Genomic DNA, 21,591 nt, shown 5'->3' on the forward strand with positions numbered 1-21,591 from the left:
TTTTTTTAATGTTTATTTTTTTTTAATACTGTTTATACTCAAAGTGGAGCTTGAACTCATGACCCTGAAATAAAGAGTCTCATGCTCTTCCAAATGAGCCAGCTGGGAGCCACCAAAGTTCTTTTTAATGAACTCTCTTTTTTTCGTAGGAGAAAATATATCACTTAGGCTAAATCTCTACAGTCAGATATTAAGAAATTTTATTTTCATTGATTAACCAACTGTCATGTCCCTTTAAATAGTCATATTCAGTGCCACTAATTCCCAGAGGAAACTGCAACTTTTGTATTTTTTTTTCTTTTGTACATGCAGATTGGAGAAGACTCCCAAGAGAAATGATGCCAAGGAAAAAGTGCAAAAAAGGTACATTGACTAATGTAATAATCCAGGTAATAAAAGGTTATTGCTCAAATTCTAATTATGGAATGAATTCTCAATCTGAAGTTACACTCAGCATTCTGAATGCTTTTTCTTAAAATATGTTTGACATTTTGATTATCGTGTTAAAACTTTCTGTTGTTGGTTTTTTGCTTTGTTTTGATACTTTGTTTAGTTTTTCCGTTCTTTAATTATGGAATTTTGATGTGCTAGAGAAGACTTTTCAAGTATTGTAGACATTTTACTTCTGAAAATTTGAAATTTTGCATATAAATGTATTTGATGGTTATACCATCTATATTCTAAGTTTTTAACTCATGTATTTGGAACTGGTAAAATTTGGGAACTGGTAGATTAGAACTTAATGTGGCACACAAAATACCAAAGTGAAAATTTCCAGTGTGGTGTTTTTTCATAATTCCGCTGAGTGAATAGTTGTTGAGAATCTACTATTGCCAGACACTGTGCTAAAAGAAATGAAACAGTGAGCAAAGTGGGAATAGTCCTTGCCTTAATGGGGCTTACAGCCAAATGAAGTAAAAACATTAAATAAAAACACACTGTCCTCAGTGGGAGGTCAGGGAAGTTTCTTCGAAGAAATGTAATTGGAGCCCGGATTGCATGATGAGTAAATTTACTAAGATGGAATTGGCAGAAGAACATCCGAGAAAGACCAGGTTTGTGGGGGGAGATCATGAGTTACAGTTTAGAAGTGGTCTTTAAGTTTCCTTTGAAATGTACAAATAGAAATGTTGAGCATGTTGTTGGATACAGGGGGATGGACTTCAAAATGGAGATGATAGAGATCAGCATAGGTACTATAATTGAAACTGTGAGGAAGGGTGAGATTATCTAGGCTGAAATTAGAGAACTAGAAGAAATGAGGGCCTAAGCCTAAACTTGGAGGAATGCCAAAATTTAATGGGCTGGTAGAGGAGGTTGAATCAGCAAAGAAAGGAGATGGAAGGAGAAAGGATGGGGAGGGAGAGAGGAGAACCAGAAGAGAGTGGAGTCACAGAAGCAAGAGTATGCAAGAAATACAGACCATTTCAAATGGTGATCAACAGTGTTAAAGGAGGTTAAACAAAATTGCTATGAGGTCAAGTAAGATACAGATTGGAAAATGTAAACTAATTTTTGACTTATTGATCATCGTTGCCCTCAGGGAGAGCTTTTTAAAAGATTTGTAAGCATGGAATTCAGATTGGAATGGATTAAACAGTAAATGGGAATTTAGGAAAAAGGGACAGCGAGCATAGATGAAAGTTTGGGAAATTTGGATATGAAGACTAAAGAAATGAGGTGCCTGGATGGTTCAGTCAGTTGAATGTCCAGCTCTTGATACTTGGTCATGACCTCATGGTTCTTGAGTTCAAGCCCCTTGTAGCTCTGTGCTGATAGCACAGAGCCTGCTTGGGATTCTCTGTCTCTGTCTCTCAAAAATAAATCAACATTAAAAGAAAGAAAGAAAGAAAGAAAGAAAGAAAGAAAGAAAGAAAGAAAGAAAGAAAGAAAGAAAGAGAGAGAAAGAAAGAAAGAAAGAAAGGAAGAAAAAAGAAAGAAAGAAAAGAAAGAGAGAGAGAGAGAAAGAGAAAGAAAGAAAGAAAAAAAGAGAAAGAAAGAAAGAAAGAAAGAAAGAAAGAAAGAAAGAAAGAAAGAAAGAAAGAAAGAAAGAAAGAAAGAAAGAAAGAGGGGCGCCTGGGTGACTCGGTTAAGTGTCTTGACTTCAACTCAGATCATGATATCACAGTCTGTGGGTTCGAGTCTCGTGTCAGGCTCTGTACTGACAGCTCAAAGCCTGGAGCCTACTTCAGATCTGTGTCTCCCTCTCACTTTGCCCTTCTCCCGCTGACTCTCTCTCTCTGTCTCTCTGTCTCTCTGTCTCTCTCTGTCTCTCTCTCTCTCTCAAAAATAAATAAACATAGGGGCACCTGGGTAGCTCAGACCGTTAAGGGTCTGACTTCAGCTCAGGTCATGATCTCACAGTTCATGGATTCAACCCCATATCTGGCTCTGTGCTGACAGCTCTCACTGTCCCTCCCCTGCATTTGCGCTCTGTCTCTCTCTCTCTCTCTCAAAAGTAAATAAACATTAGAAAAAAATTGAAAATAAATAAAAAATAAACATTTGGAAAATTTATAAAAAAGAATAAAGAGAGAAAAAGGGAAGTAGCCAGACAGGTTAATAACAGTAGGGTTAGCAATTAAGCAGAAGAGATTTCCTCCCTTACCCCTCTCTTTTTTTTTAGGCCTGGTATTTTGCATTTTGCTTTTTAAATAAACTTCATTTTTTTTTTACCATTTTATTTAATTTATTTTTTTTAATTTACATCCAAGTTAGTTAGCATATAGTGTGACAATGATTTCAGGAGTAGATTCCTTAATGCCCCTTACCCATTTAGCATATCCCCCCTCCCGCAACCCTCTGTTTGTTCTCCATATTTAAAAGTCTCTTATGTTTGGTCCCCCTCCCTGTTTTTATATTATTTTTGCTTCCCTTCCCTTATGTTTATCTGTTTTGTATCTTAAAGTCCTCATATGAGTGAGGTCATATGATATTTGTCTTTCTCTAATTTCGCTTAGCATAATACCCTCTAGTTCTATCCAGGTAGTTGCAAATGGCAAGATTTCATTCTTTTTTGATTGCTGGGTAGTACTCCATTGTGCGTGTGTGTGTGTGTGTGTGTGTATATATATATATATATATATATATATATATATATATATGCCCACATCTTCTTTATCCATTCATCCATCGATGGACATTTATGCTCTTTCCACACTTTATTGTTGATAGTGCCACTATAAACATTGGGGTGCATGTGCCCCTTTGAAACAGCATACCTCTATCCTTTGGATAAATATCTAGTAGTGCAATTGCTGGGTTGTAGGGTAGTTCGATTTTAATTTTTTGAGGAACCTCCATACTGTTTTCCAGAGTAGCTGCACCAGTTTGCATTCCTACCAGCAGTGCAAAAGAGATCCTCTTTGTCCGCATCCTTGCCAACATCTGTTGTTACCGGAGTTGTTAATGTTAGCCAGTCTGACAGGTGTGAGATAGTATCTCATTGTGGTTTTGATTTGTATTTCCCTGATGATGAGTAATGTTGAGCATTTTTTCATGTGTCAGTTGACCATCTAGATGTCTTCTTTGGAGAAGTGTCTATTCATGTCTTTTGCCCATTTCTTCACTGGATTACTTGTTTTTTGGGTGTTGAGTTTGATAAGTTCTTGATAGATTTTGGATACTAACCCTTTATCTGATATGTCATTTGCAAATACCTTGTCCCATTCCGTTGGTTGCCTTTTAGTTCTGCTGATTGTTTCCTTCACCGTGCAGAAGCTTTTTATTTTGATGAGGTCCCAATAGTTCATTTTTGCTTTTGTTTCCCTTGCCTCCAAAAACATGTTGAGTAAAAAGTTGCTGTGGCCAAGGTCAGAGAGGTTTTTGCCTGCCTTCTCCTCGAGGATTTTGATGGCTTCCTGTTTTTTTAGGTCTTTCATCCATTTTGAGTTTATTTTTGTGTATGGTGTAAGAAAGTAGTCCAGGTTCATTTTTCTGCAGGTCGCTGTCTAGTTTTCCCAGCACCATTTGCTGAAGAAGACTGTCTTTATTCCATTGGATATTCTTTCCTGCCTTGTCAAAGATTAGTTGGCCATACTTTGTGGGTCCATATCTGGGTTCTCTATTCTGTTCCATTGATCTGAGTGAAATAGACTTCATTTTTTAGAGCAGTTTTGGATTCACAGCAAAATTGAGCAGGTAAGTGCAGGTTTCCCTTATACTTCCTGCCCCCATACATGCATAGCCTCCCCCATTATTAATATCCCCCACCAGAGTGATACATTTGTTACAATTACGGATCCTACCTTGACATACCATTTTTACACAAACTCCATAGTTTACATTAGGATTCACTCTTGGTATTGTACATTCTGTGGGTAAAGGCAAATGTATAATGATATGCGTGCACCATTGTAATATCATACAGAGTACTTTCACTGCCTTAAAAATTCTCTGTGCTCTGCCTATTCATCTCTTTCTCCTCCTTACCCCTGGCAACCACTGATCTTTTTACTGTCCTCATAGCTTTGCCTTTTCCAAAATGTCATATAGTTGGAAGCATTCAGTATGTAGTCTTTTCAGATTGACTTCTTTTACTTAATAATAAGCATTTAATTTTCCTCCATGACTTTTCATGGCTTCACAGCTCATTTTTTGTTAGTGCTTAATAATATGGCATTGTCTGGATGTGCAACAGTTTGTTTATCCATTTCCTTACTACAGGCATCTTGATGGCTTCCAAGATTTGGGAGTTATGAATAAAGCTGCTATAAACATCCACTATTGTGTAGACATAAGTTTTAAACTCCTTTGAGTAAATACCAGGGAGCATGATTGCTGGATTGTATGGTAAGAGTATACTTAGCTTTGTAAGAAACCACCAAACTGTCTTCCAAAGTTGCTCTACCATGTTGCATTCCCACCAGCAACCAATGACAGTTCCCGATTTTATATATCCTGGCTAGCATTTGGTGGTAGTGTTCTGGATTTTGGCCATTCTAATAGGTGCATAGTAAGTATCTCACTACTATTTTAATTTGCACTTCTCTGGTGACTTATGATGTGGAGCATATTTGCCATTTGTATATCTTGTTTGGAAAGAGGTCTGTGGCCCATTTTTTAATGTTTTGTGTGGGTGTGTGTCTGTGTGTTCTTATTGTGAAGTTTTAGGAGTTCTTTGTATATCTTGGATAACAGTCTATAAGAAAAGCTTACTCCTGCTGTATCTCCTTTAGTCTCCTACCACTACTATATTCACAACATTTCTGACACCAGGTGTATGGAATTTTTTTTCCCCACACCAAGCAGTTCTCTGCAACACCAACTGGCTGTCTTACAATTTAATTCAGTTCCAAAATCAACTGGAATTAGCACAGACCCCACATGTTAAGCACTCAGTCCAGCTCCCCACTTCAAAAGCCAATTACAAGTAGTAGGTTCCCCAGATTACCCATAATTTCTATCCGACTTGGCTACAGATCAGGGGTTCCTATGACCCTCCTGCCACTTGGATTTCATTTACTAGAACAGCTCACAGAACCCTAGGAAACATTTAGGTTTGCCGGTTTATTATTTAATAAAGATATGATAGTGGATACAGATGAACAGTCAGATGAAAAGGTAGGTAAGGTAAAGTCTAGAATGATTCCTAACACAGGAACTTTTCTGTCTCCCTGGAGCTGGGGTGCCCCACCTTCCCAGCATGTGAATGTGTTTACCAACCTGGAAGCTCCTCAAACGCCCATACTTTGGGGATTTTTATAGAGGCTTCATCACATAGGTATGATCAATCATGAACTCAGTCTCAAGTCCCTTTCCACTCCAGAAGAATGGAGAATGGAGCTGAAAATTCCAGGCTTTTAATCATGGTTTGATCTGTCTTGTGCCCTTATCCTGAAGCTGTCTAGGAGCCCCCCAAGAGTTGTCTCCTTAGAACAAAAGACACTCCTATCACGCAGTAAATTTCAAGGGATTAGGAACTCTGCCAGGAACTAAGGTCAAAGACTAAATATTAGAACAAAAGATGCTTCTAGTGTTTTTATCACTTAGGAAATTATAAGGGTTTTAGGAGTTCTGTGCAAGGAACCGGGAAGAGAGACCAATATTTTTTTGTATTATTTCAAATAGTGCTTTATCAGATACGTCTTTTGCAAATATTTTCTCCCAGTCTGTGGTTTTTCTTCTCATTTTCTTGACATTATCTTTTGCAGAGCAGAATTTTTTAATTTTAATGAAGTCCACCTTATCAGTTATTCCTTTCATAGATCGTGGCTTTGGTGTTATATCTAAAAGGTAATTGCCAAACTCAAGGTCATCTAGAGTTTTATAGTTTTGTGTTTTGTATTTAGGTGGTGATCCATTTTGAGTTCATTTTTGTGAAGAGTGTAAGGTTTTTTAATGTTTGTTTATTTTTGAGAGAGAAAGGGGGAGGCAGAGAGAGAAGGAGACAGAGGATCCGAAGCTGGATCCAAAGCTGGTTCCGTGCTATCAGTGCAGAGCCTGATGTAGGGCTCAAACTCATAAACTGTGAGATCATGACCTGAGCCAGAGTTGGATACTTAACTGACTGAGCCACCCAGGCACCCCTATATTCACTTTTTTTTGCTTGTGGAAGTTTAGTTGTTTCAGCATCATTTGTTGAAAAGACTCTTTTCTCCATTGTATGGCCTTTGCTTCTTTTTCTATATTTTTATGGGTCTGTTTCTGGGCTCTCTATTCTATTCCATTGACCTTTGTATATTCTTTCACCTTTACTGGGAAGTCTTGATTATCAGAGCTTTAGAGTATGTTTTAAAGTCTGGTAGTGTCAGTCCTCCAACCTTGTTCTTTCCTTCAATTTTGCGATGCCTATTCTAGATCTTTTGCCTCTCCATTTAAACATTAGAAACAATTTGTTGATACTATAAAATAACTTACTAGGATTTTGATTGAGATTGCATTGAATCTATAGATGAAGTTGGGAAGAACTGTCATCTTCACAGTATTGAATCTTACTATCCATGAACATGTAATATCTCTCCATTTATTTAGATGTTTGATTTCATTCTTCAGAGTTTTATAGTTTTCTTCATATAGACTATGTACATATTTTGTTAGATTTTATCTAAGTGTTTCATTTTGGGGGTGCTAATGTAAACAGTAGTAGATTTTTAATTTGAAATTCCACTTGTTCATTGTTGGTATATAAGAAGGCTATTGACCTTGTGTATTACCCTTGTATCCTGCAACCCTGCAGTAATCACATATTAGTTTCCAGAGTTTTGGTCTCATTCTTTCAGATTTTCTGCATAGATGATCATGTCATCTGTGCACAAAGATAGTTTTATTTCTTCCTTCCCAATCTGTTTACCTCTTATATCCTTTCCTTATCTGATGGCATTAGCAAGAACTTCTAGTACAATGTTGAAAAACAGTGGTGAGAGGGAACTTTCTTGCCTGGTTCTTAATCTTAGTGGGAAAGTGTTAAACTTTTCACCTTTAATGACGTCAAGCCTTTCACCATTAGATGTAGCTATCGTTTTTTTGGTGGCTATTCTTTATCAAGTTTAGGAAGTTTCCCTCTATTCTTTGTTTACTAAGAGTTTTTCATTATGAATGGGTGTTTGATTTTGTCAGAGGCTTTTTGTGCATCTGTTGATATGATCATGTGATTTTTTTTCTTTAGCCTGTTAATTTGATGGATTAAGTTAATTGATTTTGGAAGATTGAACCAGCCTTACATACCAGAGATAAATCCTACTTAGTTGTGATGTATTATTCTTTCTATACATTGTGGGATTAGATGTGGTAAATATTTTGTTGAAAATTTTTGCTTATATGTTCATGAGAGATTGATCTTCTGTTTCCTTACTTATAATATTTGTCTGGTTTTGGTATTATGGTAATGCTGGCCTCACAGAATGAGTTAGGAAGTATTGCTTCATCTCCTGTCTGCTGAAAGAGATCCCCCTCCCCTTTTTAACAGCTTTATTGAGGTATCATTGACATATGATAAAATGCATATATTTGAATATATAATTTGGTAAATTCTGACACATGTATTTAAAGTGGAAGTATTCCTATTTTGTTTCATTTCAAAGCTACAGTATATAAGAATATTTAGCTTGATTGAGTACAAAATATTATGTTAAAAACCCAAAATAGGGGCGCCTGGGTGGCTCAGTCGGTTAAGTGTCCGACTTCAGCTCAGGTCATGATCACGATTTGTGAGTTCAAGCCCCGCGTCAGGCTCTGTGCTGACAGCTTGGAGCCTGGAGCCTGCTTCGGATTCTGTGTCTCCTTCTCTCTCTGCCCCTCCCCAACTTGTGCTCTGTCTTTCTATGTCTCTCAAAAAATAAATAAATGTTAAAAAAAAATTTTTTTTAAAAACCAAAATATTGTACATTGAGATATAATAGTTTTATCTGCTGTTTTTTTATACCTTTGGCTTTTATTGGGCAAATCTATTATTTTTACAATATAATAACATGTGCATTAATGATACTGGTCATGTCCTAGTGGATCGTAAATTTGTAGCAGACTTTAAAGAGCCAAAAAGAATGTATCTGATTTGGAAAAATTAATTTTTTCAAATACATCCCACTGACTCCTCATCCCTGGAACTTTATATACACATTGATTATTAGTTAAAACTTCCAGTGTGTCAGAATTTCCATTTGTTAAAAAACAAAACAACAACCATAAAACTTTGTTTCCATTCTGAGCTTTTTTTTTTTTTTTTTTGCATATTGTATAATTTTTGTGTTTTATTCCTAGTAAACTTATACTCTCCTTTTTGTTAAGATGGCCTCAACTGATTTACATGCAAGTAAATAGGACCCAAAGGGCCAAAGGCTGAAAAAGTTTTTTCTTGAAGAACCAGCTATTGGCAGATATTGAAAGAAACAAACAAACAAAAATTCAAATATATGCATGTATTTGGCCAAAGATGAGGGAAAAATGCCTGTTAATGTTTTGAGGTTAAAACAGTCTTTTAACAAATTTTGGAAATTTGACACTTCTCCCCCATTTGTACATAAAAGAATTAGTGATTATGTAAAAACAGTTTAATAAATAGCAAAAGATACTTAGTTGCCTTTTGGCAACTGACTTTCTTGGTTAAGAAATCAGTAGTTTTTAATAAGTTCATTCACCTGACCATGTTCTATAATACCCATTAAACAGACTTATGTGTTATGAAATTTAAATAATTCAACAGAAGATTCTTAGAGAAAAAGACTTCATTATGTGAGTAAATTACATTCTTAGCTAATGTTTTCTGATTTCGATATCATAATATATATTGAAATCTAGTTCATATATGACACTATATTTTATGTGCTACAGTTCAAATTAAACAGTCTTTACCCTCAAGGGGAACAGAAAAAGTTACCCATGATTAAATCTACCTATTACCTTTTTTTGAACAAAACTTCACATAAATATGTTTGGGGTTCTGAGTTCAGTGACTCCCTGAGGGGCAATTTGGTATGTAACACAGTAAATTGTAATTCCATCAGTTATGGGTCATCTACCACAATCTAGAAATTTCTTCTTTTATAAGTTAAATGTTAATCTTTAACAAAATTACATATTTCTGAGCTATATTTTCCTGTGTTGCCAAGTAATTTCTAGGTATTTAGCTTGATTTGGGGAAAGGACTATAATACTTTCAATCACAATGGGACAATTTTGTAGCGAATCATAATGCCTTGGTGACTGACTGGAAGGATCTATATGTGAAATAATTCTCTATGCCCTGAAGTTTTACAATAGCTTCAAAATGCAATGTTGTTTTTTTTTTTTTTTTTAATTTTTTTTTTTTCAGCGTTTATTTATTTTTGGGACAGAGAGAGACAGACCATGAACGGGGGAGGGGCAGAGAGAGAGGGAGACACAGAATCGGAAACAGGCTCCAGGCTCTGAGCCATCAGCCCAGAGCCTGACGCGGGGCTCGAACTCACGGACCGCGAGATCGTGACCTGGCTGAAGTCGGACGCTTAACCGACTGCGCCACCTAGGCGCCCCGAAAATGCAATGTTTTTTATATGGCTCAAAAAATTTACCCCAATGCCATTAAAACATTTATACTGCTTTGACTTTTCAGGTTCATATAATGGGCATATTCAGGGTAGCCATTTTAATCTTCATTCCAAAGATAATGCTTATGTTGCGTGACTATAACCTCTTTCTCATTTCCTTAACCATTGAGAAATGGTTATTTATTTATTTATTTATTCTGCACTTGTTTTTTTATTTTCCGAACCTGGTCAAATTGCCCTACTTAAAACAAAGTACACCAATCAGTGACCAAGAAGCCAATGCAGATGATATATTTGTGAGATTCTTTCACGGGTCCTCTGGTGCTTCTTCCTGAAGTAACATTTTAGCAGTTTGGGCTTAATAACATTAATTGCCAGTACAGATTTTCAGTACTAGTAAAAAGATATGTGGTTACGGTCTTAAAAAACTTCCTATTAAGTGATTATCGTTGACTCCTGATCATGGAAAATTGGGGAGGCATGCTGATTGATTTTGTTATTCTTTTGGAAAATTCAGTGTGCAGATTGGGTGACTGCCCAGTAGGACATATCACTATGCTAGACAGCATATGAAATATAATACACAGTTTCTGTTATAGAAATATGTGTTAACAGCAGTTTTACTTTAGCAGGCCCCAAATCCCAAAAAGCAAAGGCTACGGGCAAAGGCGCGTCACTCACTAATACTGCAGATGTATTGAAAAAAATCGAGGTAAGGTTTTCTTCTTACCGTAAGAGCAAGCTGTAAAAGTATCATGCCTCCTTCACCTTCTTCACTCTTTACGCCTTCTCTCACTTGTTAATCGTACCTAGATTTGGCACAACCAATCCCAGCACACAGGGTAACTAGAAGGATTTGAACATTGTTGGCTGGTAGATAAGGAGGCTCCATCTTGTCCTTCATTACCACTTACCTGTCAACTTACCTTACCTTCTGTCGCCTACTTCCTTTTCCATGTATCCTATTTTCCCCTTGAATGTCTGTGTATTCTTATTTTCCCCTGGCATTGGAATTATGTATTGGAAAGAAACACAAAAGAGTTATATACCTAAAATGTATTTTTTAAAAATATTTTTAAATTATTTTTTAAGTTTATTTATTGTGAGAGAGAGACAGAGACAGAGTGCGTACGCACAACAAGGGAAGGGGCAGAGAGGGAGAGAGAGAATCTCATGCAGGCTCCATGCTTACTGCAGAGATCGACCCAGGGCTCGTCTCACAACTGCAAGATCATGAACTGAGCGAATGTCAAGAGTTAGACTCTTAACCGACTGAGCCACCCAGGCACCCCCTGAAATGTATTTCTTTTAAAAACCTCTCATTGTTTTTTCCTATTATTGTATATGTACTTTTTTAATGCTTTTTTTCTGTCTCATGTTGAGTGCTTTGAGAGAGAAGTACATCTTACGGAACTTAAGTTTATATCTTCATTGTTTTTAATATTTCAAAAATAAAAAAGAGAAAGTATCCAAAAGGTTAATAAACTGAAAATTTCTCCTCCCATTCTCGCGCCTAACCATCCAGTTCCCCCCTTGCAGACAATCAGTATTCCCTGTTTCTTACAGATCTTTCAGAAATAATTTATGTATAACAAATACAGATTTTTTTCTTTTTCATTTTAAAGACAAAAGTTAGCATATTACACTCTTCTGCATTTTCATTTTATTACTTGTAATCAATTGGAGATGATTCTATGTCAGTCTGTATAGACTTGCCTCATCCTTTTTTTTTTTTTCTCCTTTTTTGCCTACCCTATAAGAATGAACCATAGTTTATTGAACCAATACCCGATTGATGGACTTAATGTTTCATCTAGTGTTTTGCTATTATTAACAGTGCTGTAGTGAATTCATATTAAGTATGTCATTATACATATGTAAAGTAGATTTCTTGAAGTGCATTTCTTGGATCCATTCTTATGTGTATTAGAAAATAGGGATGAATATTGACAGATCACTCTCAATGGAGGTTATACCAATTGAGGAAGTCAAGGCTTTAAAACTTTTACTTGTTGGGGCACCTGGATGGCTTAGTTGGTTAAGCGTCCAACTTCAGCTCAAGTCATGATCTCACAGTTCCTGAGTTTAAGCCCCACATCAGGTTCTCTGCTGTCAGCATGGAGCCTGCTTCAGATCCTCTGTCCCCCTCTCTCTCTGCCCCTCCCCCACTGGCTCGCACACGTTCTCTCGCTCTCTCTCTCTCTCTCTCTCTCTCCCTCAAAAAGAAAATAAACATTAAAAAATAAAAATAAAGAAAACTTTTACTTGTTTGGTCAAGTTGGCATAGCTATGTGGTAACAGAAACTCATGTTTGTTATTTTATTTTTTAACTAGTACTTGAGCTGGAGATAACATGTATGAAAATAAAGCCAGGAGGATATTGAAGGAAAAGTGATAACTGTCAGGTTTAACTGTGGTAGAATGATGGATGAGGTTGCAGAACTTGCCAACTTATATTAACTGAACACAGATTCAGACTGTTGTCAAAGCTTCTCAAAACTGCATATGACATGTGCTATAAGGAAGATTGATCTGAATGTAGTCTCATCAGAACAAATGATGCTTCCAGGTTTTCTACATTTAAACACCTTTTTCATTTTGCACATTGTTAAAATTAGAGTTTTAAATCTAGAAATCTAAATGAGTTAGCTTTATTAACTCTGAGTTAAAGAGTAAAATTAGCTTCTGGATGACTCTATTATTGTTTCATTTCTTTAGCAAAAGTAGTTGCAAATTTATTATAATAAAACTTATTTGGGGGCGCCTGGGTGGCTCAGTCAGTTAAGCGTCTGACTCTTGGTTTTGGCTCAGGTCATGATCTCTCAGCTCCTGGGATTGAGCCCCACATGGGACTCTGTGCTGACAGCATGGAGCCTGGTTGGGATTGTCTCTCCCTCTGTCTCTGCCCCTCCCATCCTCGTGCTGTCTCTCTCAAAATAAATAAATAAACTTAAAAAAAAAAGCTTCTGTGGATGGAGAAGGAGTAACATACAGTCAGATCTCATGATTAATGTGTGAATAATCAGACAGCAGTAAACTAATATTTGAGCTTGTATCTGTTTGATTTACAGGAAGGCCTCTCTGTAGGGTAGCTATGTATTATTTAAACTAGAAGAACTGTTCCCTTTCTAGAAGTTAACTGTTTGCAAAGTGTTTTCATGTTATGTCAATCACATTATTCTTACAACAAATCTGTAAGATAGTAGGGGTAAATAGTTAAATCTCACAGAGGAGAAAATGGAGACTAATAAGCAGACAAACCAAAAATAGCAGTTTAACACAAAAAGAATAAAGTAGTGAGAGAATGTGTGTGGCTCTGAGATCATTTTTTTAAATTGCAGTTATCTGCAATAGTTCACCGATTTAAGTATTTTATGGGTTTGATTTAGATCTACGTGGTAGAAATAAAGTTGTTATTTATTTAAATATATTTGAGGTGGCAGTAATGGAAATAAAGACTTCCTAGTCATACACAGCACTGAATGAATTCTATATTTGAAAAATATTTTCCTTAATTAGCCTGAATAAGTGTATATCTAATTGTGAAATAATAGCTAATAGAAGGATTTTTCAGATACAGTGTATACTTTGCACAGAGTTAAATAAACATAGAAGCACAGTTTTCTTTTAACTACACAATATTCATGGGTTGTAGGCCTCTTTACTGCAATATGATTAAAATGGAAAAGAGGGGCGCCTGGGTGGCTTAGTCGGTTAAGCGGCCGACTTCAGCTCAGGTCACGATCTCACGGTCCGTGAGTTGGAGCCCCGCGTCGGGCTCTGGGCTGATGGCTCAGAGCCTGGAGCCTGCTTCCGATTCTGTGTCTCCCTCTCTCTGCCCCTCCCCCGTTCACGCTCTGTCTCTCGCTGTCTCAAAAATAAATAAAACGTTAAAAAAAAAAATAAATAAAATAAAATAAATAAATAAATAAATAAAATAGAAAAGAAAAAACTCCATATGTTAATGTCAACATAGCATCATTATATGTGGGTATGTGTGTATATGTGTACGTATTTACAGACACTTCAAAAGATCTATAAACACTATTTTATATTCGCAGGGCTCGAATTCATGAACCAGGAGATCATGACCTGAGCTGAAGTCAGTCGCTTAACCGACTGAGCCACCCACGCACCCCAGAGAGCATTCAACTTTTGATCTCAGGGTCCTGAGTTCAAGCTCCAGGTTGAGAATAAAGCTTACTTTAAAAATAAATAAATAAAGGGCACCTGGGTGGCTCAGTCAGTTAAGCATTTGACTCTTGATTTTGCTTTGGCTCAGGTCATGATCTCACAGTTCGTGAGTTCAAGACCTGCATTGGGCACTGTGCTGCTGGTGCGGAGTCTGCTTGGAATTCTCTCTCCCTCTCTCTCTGCCCCTTCTCTCTCAAAATAAATTAAACAGGCATTTTGAAATGTTATCATTATATTCTCTTTTCTCCTTTCATGTTGGAAGGACAAGAGAATAACATCCTGAAAGTGTCTCTCCATAAACTGAATCAACTCAATATTTTAGAAGGAGGTATGAAGGAAATCATAAAAATAAAGCATTGTGCATTAGAGCTGATACCATAGCAATACCTGAGATCTAGTTATGAACTAACAAAAACAAAGTAAATGCTAGTGTAATGACAAGACAGAGAGTCCCTCCTTTTTTTTTAAATTTTTTAAAATTTAAAAATTTTTAAATTTAAAATTTTTAATTTAAATTTAAAAATTTTTAAATTTTAAAATTAAAAAATTAAAATTTTAAAATTAAAAATGTTTATTTATTATTAAGAGACAGACACAGAGCATAAACAGGGGAGGAATAGAGAGATGGGGAGACACAGAATCTGAAGCAGGCTCCAGGCTCCGAGTTGTCAGCACAGAGCCTGATGTGGGGCTCGAACTCACAAACTGTGAGGTCATGACCCGAGCCGAAGTCGGACGCTTAACTGACTGAACCACCTGGGTGCCCCAAGAGTTCCTCCTTTCTTGAGTGAACTCACAGTTTCCTAGGTGGTGGCCTGGAGTTTTAGAATAAGATGATAGGTTAACTATGTTCTCCTGAGCTAAGCAGGGAGGTTAAAGTCTAGTGAATTCCATTTAAGTTAATGAAGTTCAGGGGCACCTAGGTGGCTCAGTTGGTTGGGCATCCAACTTCCGCTCAGGTCGTGAACTCACAGTTCCTGAGCTCGAGCCCCACATCGGGCTTGCTGCTGTCAGCCTGTCAGCACAGAGCCCACTTTGGATCCTTTCCCTCTGCCCCTCCCCTACTCATGTGCTCTCCTTCTCTGTCTCCCTCTCTCTCTCTCTCAGAAAAAAATAAAATAAAATAAAAAATTTTTTAATTAATGAAGTTCATTTATACCAGGAATTGGAAAAGAGAGGTGATGGTGAAAAATCAGATGAGGAAAATGAAGAGAAAGAAGGAAGCAAAGAGAAAAATAAAGAAGGCGATGATGATGAGGATGATGATGCTGCAGAACAAGAGGAGTATGATGAAGAAGAGCAAGAAGAGGTAATGGTCTATTGGAGGATGGTAACAAAGTTACTAAGTTTAAGGATTATCTAATAAGATTCAGATATATGCTATATAATAACAAACCAAAACCAAGTTGATGGGTACCAGGGATGTATCATTATCACTGCTATCAATTCCTTAGTGTCAAGAGAATTATTATTGCATTGAAATAATGATACTAAACTGAATGTAGGAGGTAAAAATAACTCCAGAGGCAAGTTTGTAAGTAGAAGTCCACGAGTTAAGGAAATTGATCAGATTAGCTTAAGATTTATCTACATAAAATTTTAAATCAGCAATGACAGTAATTAAGGACTTAGTCACTAAATTCAGAGTCTGAAGAGGAAATCCCTGCAATGCATACCATCATGTTTTAAATCCCAAAGTGCATGTGGACCCTGTCCGGGAACATGTATGATCCAACCTCAAGTATCTGACTGAGGCAGGACTTAGCGGTTTGGGTTTGGGATTTCTCACTTTTAGAAACATGGTGCATTTCAAAATAGAGACAGTCATTTTTGATTATTTGTTTTTGAGTAGATTAACTTTGTTGGTTATGGCATCTTTGGGACTTAGATACCTCTTGCAGTAGTCTTAGGCTGAGAGTTTCTTCTCCATGACAGTGCACTTTGTTTTCACTCCGTTATAGCTCCTCACATGCCACCAAATCTTTTCTTTACCTGAAACTGCTACAGCTATGAAATCTTTATTATATGCTTTAATTAGTTTACATTAAATTTTGGATTTTTTTTTTTTTTTTGAAATTTACATTGGTGTAAAGGGAGAGGTCTGGATCCATTTTTATCTATCTCCAAATGGCTAGCCAGCCGCTAACCTCATTTATTAAACACTTTTCTTTCTTCACTGGTTTGAAATTCCCCTGTATCAGCTCTCAGATTCTCATTTTGACTTAGATGTATTTCTGAGATCTGGTTTTGAACCATCACTCTGCTGATGCAATTAATAGAAGCTTCTGATTATTAACATTTTTGGAAGAATTTTCCTGAGTATTCTTTATTCTTCCAGATAAATTTTAAATTTAAACATTTTAAAATTAAACCTGTCTCCAGCTTTCTTTCCGGATCATTCACTTTTTTATTCCTACACTCTGACATGTTTGAGACTGCCAGGCTCTCTGATTCTCTATTTCCCCTTCATTGGTTCCTTGTCTTAATTTCCTTCCCTAAGGGACCTAGACCCTTGCTCACCCTTTAACTGCTTTCTTGCCATTCCTCTCTTCCCTTGTCCTCCCAGCACCCACTTGAGATCAAAGTAACCTGTGATCAATTCCACTGTCTCCGCTTTTCCCCTCCAAACTGCCTATTGAGCTTTTTTGAGGAATCACAGGAACCCATGCCACTAAAACAACACTAGCCCCTTTTTGTTGGCTTACATGATTTCTCTGTTTCTCTTGTCAAATCCTCTGTCTACAGCAGTTATTTTAGATCATCTCTTTTCTTCTTAATCCCTCTCCTTGACTACCTTTCCTTTCACTCTTAGCAGATAATAGCATCTTCATACAGAAAATGAAGCCATCAAGAAGATACTCCCATAATTTCATGTCCTCTGCCTTCAGACTAAATGTCTTTCCTCCTTGTTTTTGTTTTTGTTTTTTTGTTTGTTTGTTTTTCCAGTGGAAGAAATAGGCTTCATCGTATTTGGAACTAACTGTCTTGCCTTTTTGGGGGTGGGAACCATAATCCTCATGTCATTTCCCTTTTCATATTTTCAATCTCTTTTCCTACTCATATTTTCCATTCATGCATTAAAACATGTTCATCTCTCGGGGCGCCTGGGTGGCTCAGTCGGTTGGGCATCCGACTTCAGCTCAGGTCATGATCTCATGGTTTGTGGGTTTGAGCCCCACATCGGGCTCTGTGCTGACAGCTTGCTCAGAGCCTGCAGTCTGCTTCAGATTCTGTGTCTCCTTCTCTCTCTATCTGCCCTTCCTCTGCTCATGCTCTGTCTCTGTCTCTCAAAAATAAATAAATGTTTAAAAAAAAAATTTAAAAAAACAAAAACATGTTCATCTCTCATTATGATTCCGCTCCAAGTGTGCTGCTGTGTCCTGGGAAGTTGTTTAGCTTGCTTCACTTGCTCACTGCCCTGTAACCTCCTGCTTTTAGTTCTTTTTCATCTGATTTCCACCTACATGCTCTTAAAATTGTTGCCACCAAGTTCACCAATAAATAAAATTTAGTCCTTATTTCACTGGACTTTTCTGCAACATTTAACACTCTCAGAACATCATGATTAAAATATTATTCCTTTATTTAAATTCAACAAATTAAGGCAATTATGGCATCAGCTATAAGCCAGGTGTTGTGCTGGATGCTAAGACATAGGCAAACATTGTTGCTTTTCTGGGTTTTTGTGACACAACACTTCCTGTTTTTCTCCTAGTCTGGTACCTTTTCGTGGCCTCTTTTGAGTTCTTTTCTTTCTCATCTTTAAATGTTAGTATTCTTCAGAGTTCTTCCTTTGGAATTCCTTTTCTCTCTACAGTCTCCCTGTATGCATCCTTATCCAAAGTTTTAGTTGCCCTATATATACCTATTACTCATTTTCTTTCATTCAGTGTGTTTTTATACTAAGTGGTTCTTAGAATTGTACTAGACACGGGGAATATCAGGATCAGATACAGTTCTCCCATCAAGGATATTGGTCTAGTGGGGAGACACACAAGAGAAGAGACAATTATAATATAATGAATAATGCTATGGTGTAATATCTAGTTCAGGATGTTACAGGGGTACGTAAGAAGGGCACCAAACTCCATTTTAATGATATGAAAGAAGGTATCTCGAAAAAGACAATCTGAAGACTAAATCACATCAAGATGAAAAATGGAGTGGAAGATAATTACAGATAGAGGAAAGAGTGTGGAGAAGGCTTGCAGGCAGGAGGGTATAGCATACTAGTGTAATTGACCAGGTGAGTCAGTATGGCTAGGCTGGAGGATGTAAGTGGGGGTGTGTGGAGACATGAAGCCGGAGACAAAAAAAGGGGGGGATCTTAAGTACCAGGCTGAACAATATTACCTTACCCTGAGTGCTGTGGGGAGCCATTGAAGGGTTTTAAGCTGTAGAGTAGTTTTACCATATTTGTATTTTAGAAAGCCCAGTTGCTTGGATTGGAAGGAGCCATGGTTAGACCATGTTTGAAAGTTTGTTGCTATGAACCAGTGGTTCTCTACCAGTGGTAATTTTGCCCTCTGAGGTATATCTGGTAATATTTGGAGACATTTTTGAGTGTCATAACTGGTCTTGGGGGTCATGGCGTGCTATTAGCTTTTAGTGGCTAGTGGCTTGTTTTCTAGACAAGGCTGGCTTTTGGAATGCTCTGCTTATAAAGTCTGCTTGAGGTGAGCTCTGTTGAGAGTAAGATCTTCCCTAACAAGAATAACAGACATCAGGATTCTAGTAGTTTCAGAATTCTGTGTTAGGCCTTAGCAAAGCACTAAACAGTTTATATAAATATATTTCCACTCTAATAGAGAAATGATACCTGTTTTGAGTATGAGGCTGGATGAAGGATGAAGAGGGGAGATTAAAGACTTTTCTATATTTATTCTTTACTCTTTTTAGCAGTCAATTAATGAAAAAATCATGCTAATTAACTTACTTGATGTATTGAGGATTTGATAAGCATTGTTTCTGAAGAGTAAATGGAGCAACTATATATAGTTATATATATATATATAAACTATCTATATAACACCTCTATGTAAAATTCAAGAAATACAGACTTTTTCTTTCCTCGGTCTTGTGAATATTGTTATTAAAGAAAAAAATCAAGCGTTCAAATGAAAGCCAAGAACCATTTAAGCCATCAGTTTCAACAAGTTCTCACTTTGTACCTGTATCAATATTATTAACATCACGAAATTACCTATTGTGAATCACTGAATGTACTTGGAGGTGCTCATGTCTAAAGCATAAATTGCATGTGCTTGATTTGGAATAGTGGAGTATCCCTTCCAATTTCATTTACAGTGAGGTTCATTTGATCTCTCAACCATGTCACACCTCCCCTGTACACTAGCCCCAGGCTTCAGCCATATTTCCAGACATCATTAGATTTCTTGGCAACAGAGAAACCAGGCCATCTTACTGGAGATGATATGGAAACTTACTGGATATAGAAACTTACAGTGTTGAGGGAAGACAAAGTAATGAAATCTATATCTGAATAATGCAAGTTGTCTTGCATTATTTATATAAACTTACATAGTAAAAAATCCCACCACATAGATACTTATAAAGCTGAAATCCAGATGCCTTTCTTTAGAGAATAGTCTCTATTTTGTTACTGTATCGTAACTCCTGTTATAGAGAGTAGAAATGCAGATTAATATTTTTATGGCAGATTTCAATGATGTACAAAAATCTAGTATCTAGTAAAATAAACATCTATGGACTTATCACCCAGCTTTGACAATCATCAGTTTATAGCCAGTCTTTCAACCACCCATTCATTCACCCAGTCCACTCCTATCCCACCCCACTTCCATTCCCCATCCACCTTGGATTATTATAAAGCAAATCCCAGGCATTGTATCATTTCATCCATAAATATTTCAGTATGGACTAAAAAATAAGGACTCTTTAACAACATCACAACATCATTAGTACACCTAATATCCTTAATATCATCAAATATTAAGCCAATGTTCAAATATTTTCAATTGTCCGCCAATTTTTTTTTGTTTGTTCCAGTCGAAATCCAGATACATCTCATACACTGGAATTGGTTAATAATGCTCTTAAATTTCTTTTAATCCATATCCAAAATGGATTTTTAAATTTTTGATAGAAAGCACAGAAATATCAGGAATCATTTACTTGGATAATAGTCTTACCCTGTCTTAATAATTGAAATGTTCCCAGGAGTTTAATCCCTCTTAACCTCAAGGAAACTGAGGGCTCCCGGATGGAATATGGCATTTTCTAGGTTTTTTTTTGGTATCTTGAGGCTTGTATTTTGATAGAAAGCAAAAATCCCTCTACTTTCGCTCAATTACACATCAGGACTGAAAACCTCAGTTCTGGTGTACTTGAATGTTAATGTAAATTGGCTTTGTTTCTTGATTGTACATTTGTTTGGAGTAACTAATTGGTGGTTTGGCTAACTAAATCCTGTATCATCTTACTGAGGTATAATGAATTCGATGTATCATTCTACTGAGGAGTAACGGACATTCCTTCATTTTCTCTTAACTAGTTGGTGCCTGAGAATAGTAGGAGGTGATGGTCTTGTGGAAAGCAGCACAGGTAGATGGGAGTGAAAAATATTTTTTAAGGAGATGAAATAGCAGAGACTTTTTTAAAGCGGGATATATTTTCTTATTATCCAGATTTGATATTCATAAATTAAGATTAAAGGGACAGCCTAAATTATGTTTTTTAATAATGTTACTAATTCATTTTAATGTTAACTGAGAAATTTCTCACTTCACTTAGGAAAATGACTACATTAATTCATACTTTGAAGATGGAGATGATTTTGGTGCAGACAGTGATGACAACATGGATGAAGCAACCTATTAGCTATGGAATGTCTCCAAAAATATCTTTATGATACAGCTTCTAAATATTTGGAGAGACTTGTTTTCTATTTCTGATAAGGAATGAGTATTGTATTTTTGTTCCTGTTTTGTTAGACAAATATTTGCTGTCAAAATACTCGGAACCACATTGAGTTTACATACTAGGTACCTTACCAGTTAGTCTCTGATGCTCTGACATTCCTTCTCAACACCCTGTCATGCCTCTTATGTGTTCAGGTGGATTTTTTTTTTTTTTTTGTATTATTCAGATTTGAATGTGCCTAGAGTTTTTGCATCTTTTAATCTATGTTTTCATACTTGAACAAATTATTCTTGTTTAACTTGATCTGTTGTAAAACTAGTACTGGCCATCATAGTGGATTTCTGTAATCTGAACATTGATTAATGCTGCACAAGGAGCACTTTAAAAACAAAGAAACTTGAAAATAATTTTATCTTTTACTTTTACATGGTATGTTCTGTGCTACGACTACATAAACCTACCTGAGTTCACAACGGTGTAATTTATGAGATTGGAAGTTTTGTGATCAAAAACATACACGCTGGGGAAAATG

The 21,591-nt window shown here is 36.6% G+C and overlaps 1 protein-coding gene across 5 annotated transcripts in view; it reads left to right on the plus strand.

The window, feature by feature from the left end:
* The window catches only part of POLR3G (RNA polymerase III subunit G), a 103,526-nt gene extending 81,961 nt beyond the window's left edge, over positions 1-21,565 (plus strand). For 3 of the 5 annotated variants that reach the window (XM_045497795.1, XM_045497804.1, XM_045497785.1), the window contains exons 5-8: positions 313-363; positions 10,592-10,674; positions 15,319-15,465; positions 20,931-21,565. In XM_045497795.1, coding sequence (XP_045353751.1) covers positions 313-363; positions 10,592-10,674; positions 15,319-15,465; positions 20,931-21,017 — 368 coding nt within the window. In that variant the 3' untranslated portion in view covers positions 21,018-21,565. The remainder of the gene's footprint in view (positions 1-312; positions 364-10,591; positions 10,675-15,318; positions 15,466-20,930) is intronic. The other 2 variants (XM_045497820.1, XM_045497813.1) reach the window with 1 other exon arrangement.
* Positions 21,566-21,591: the final 26 nt, after the last annotated feature.

The sequence above is a fragment of the Leopardus geoffroyi genome, chromosome A1, assembly GCF_018350155.1.
Source record: "Leopardus geoffroyi isolate Oge1 chromosome A1, O.geoffroyi_Oge1_pat1.0, whole genome shotgun sequence".
NCBI classification, from domain to species: Eukaryota; Metazoa; Chordata; class Mammalia; order Carnivora; family Felidae; genus Leopardus; species Leopardus geoffroyi.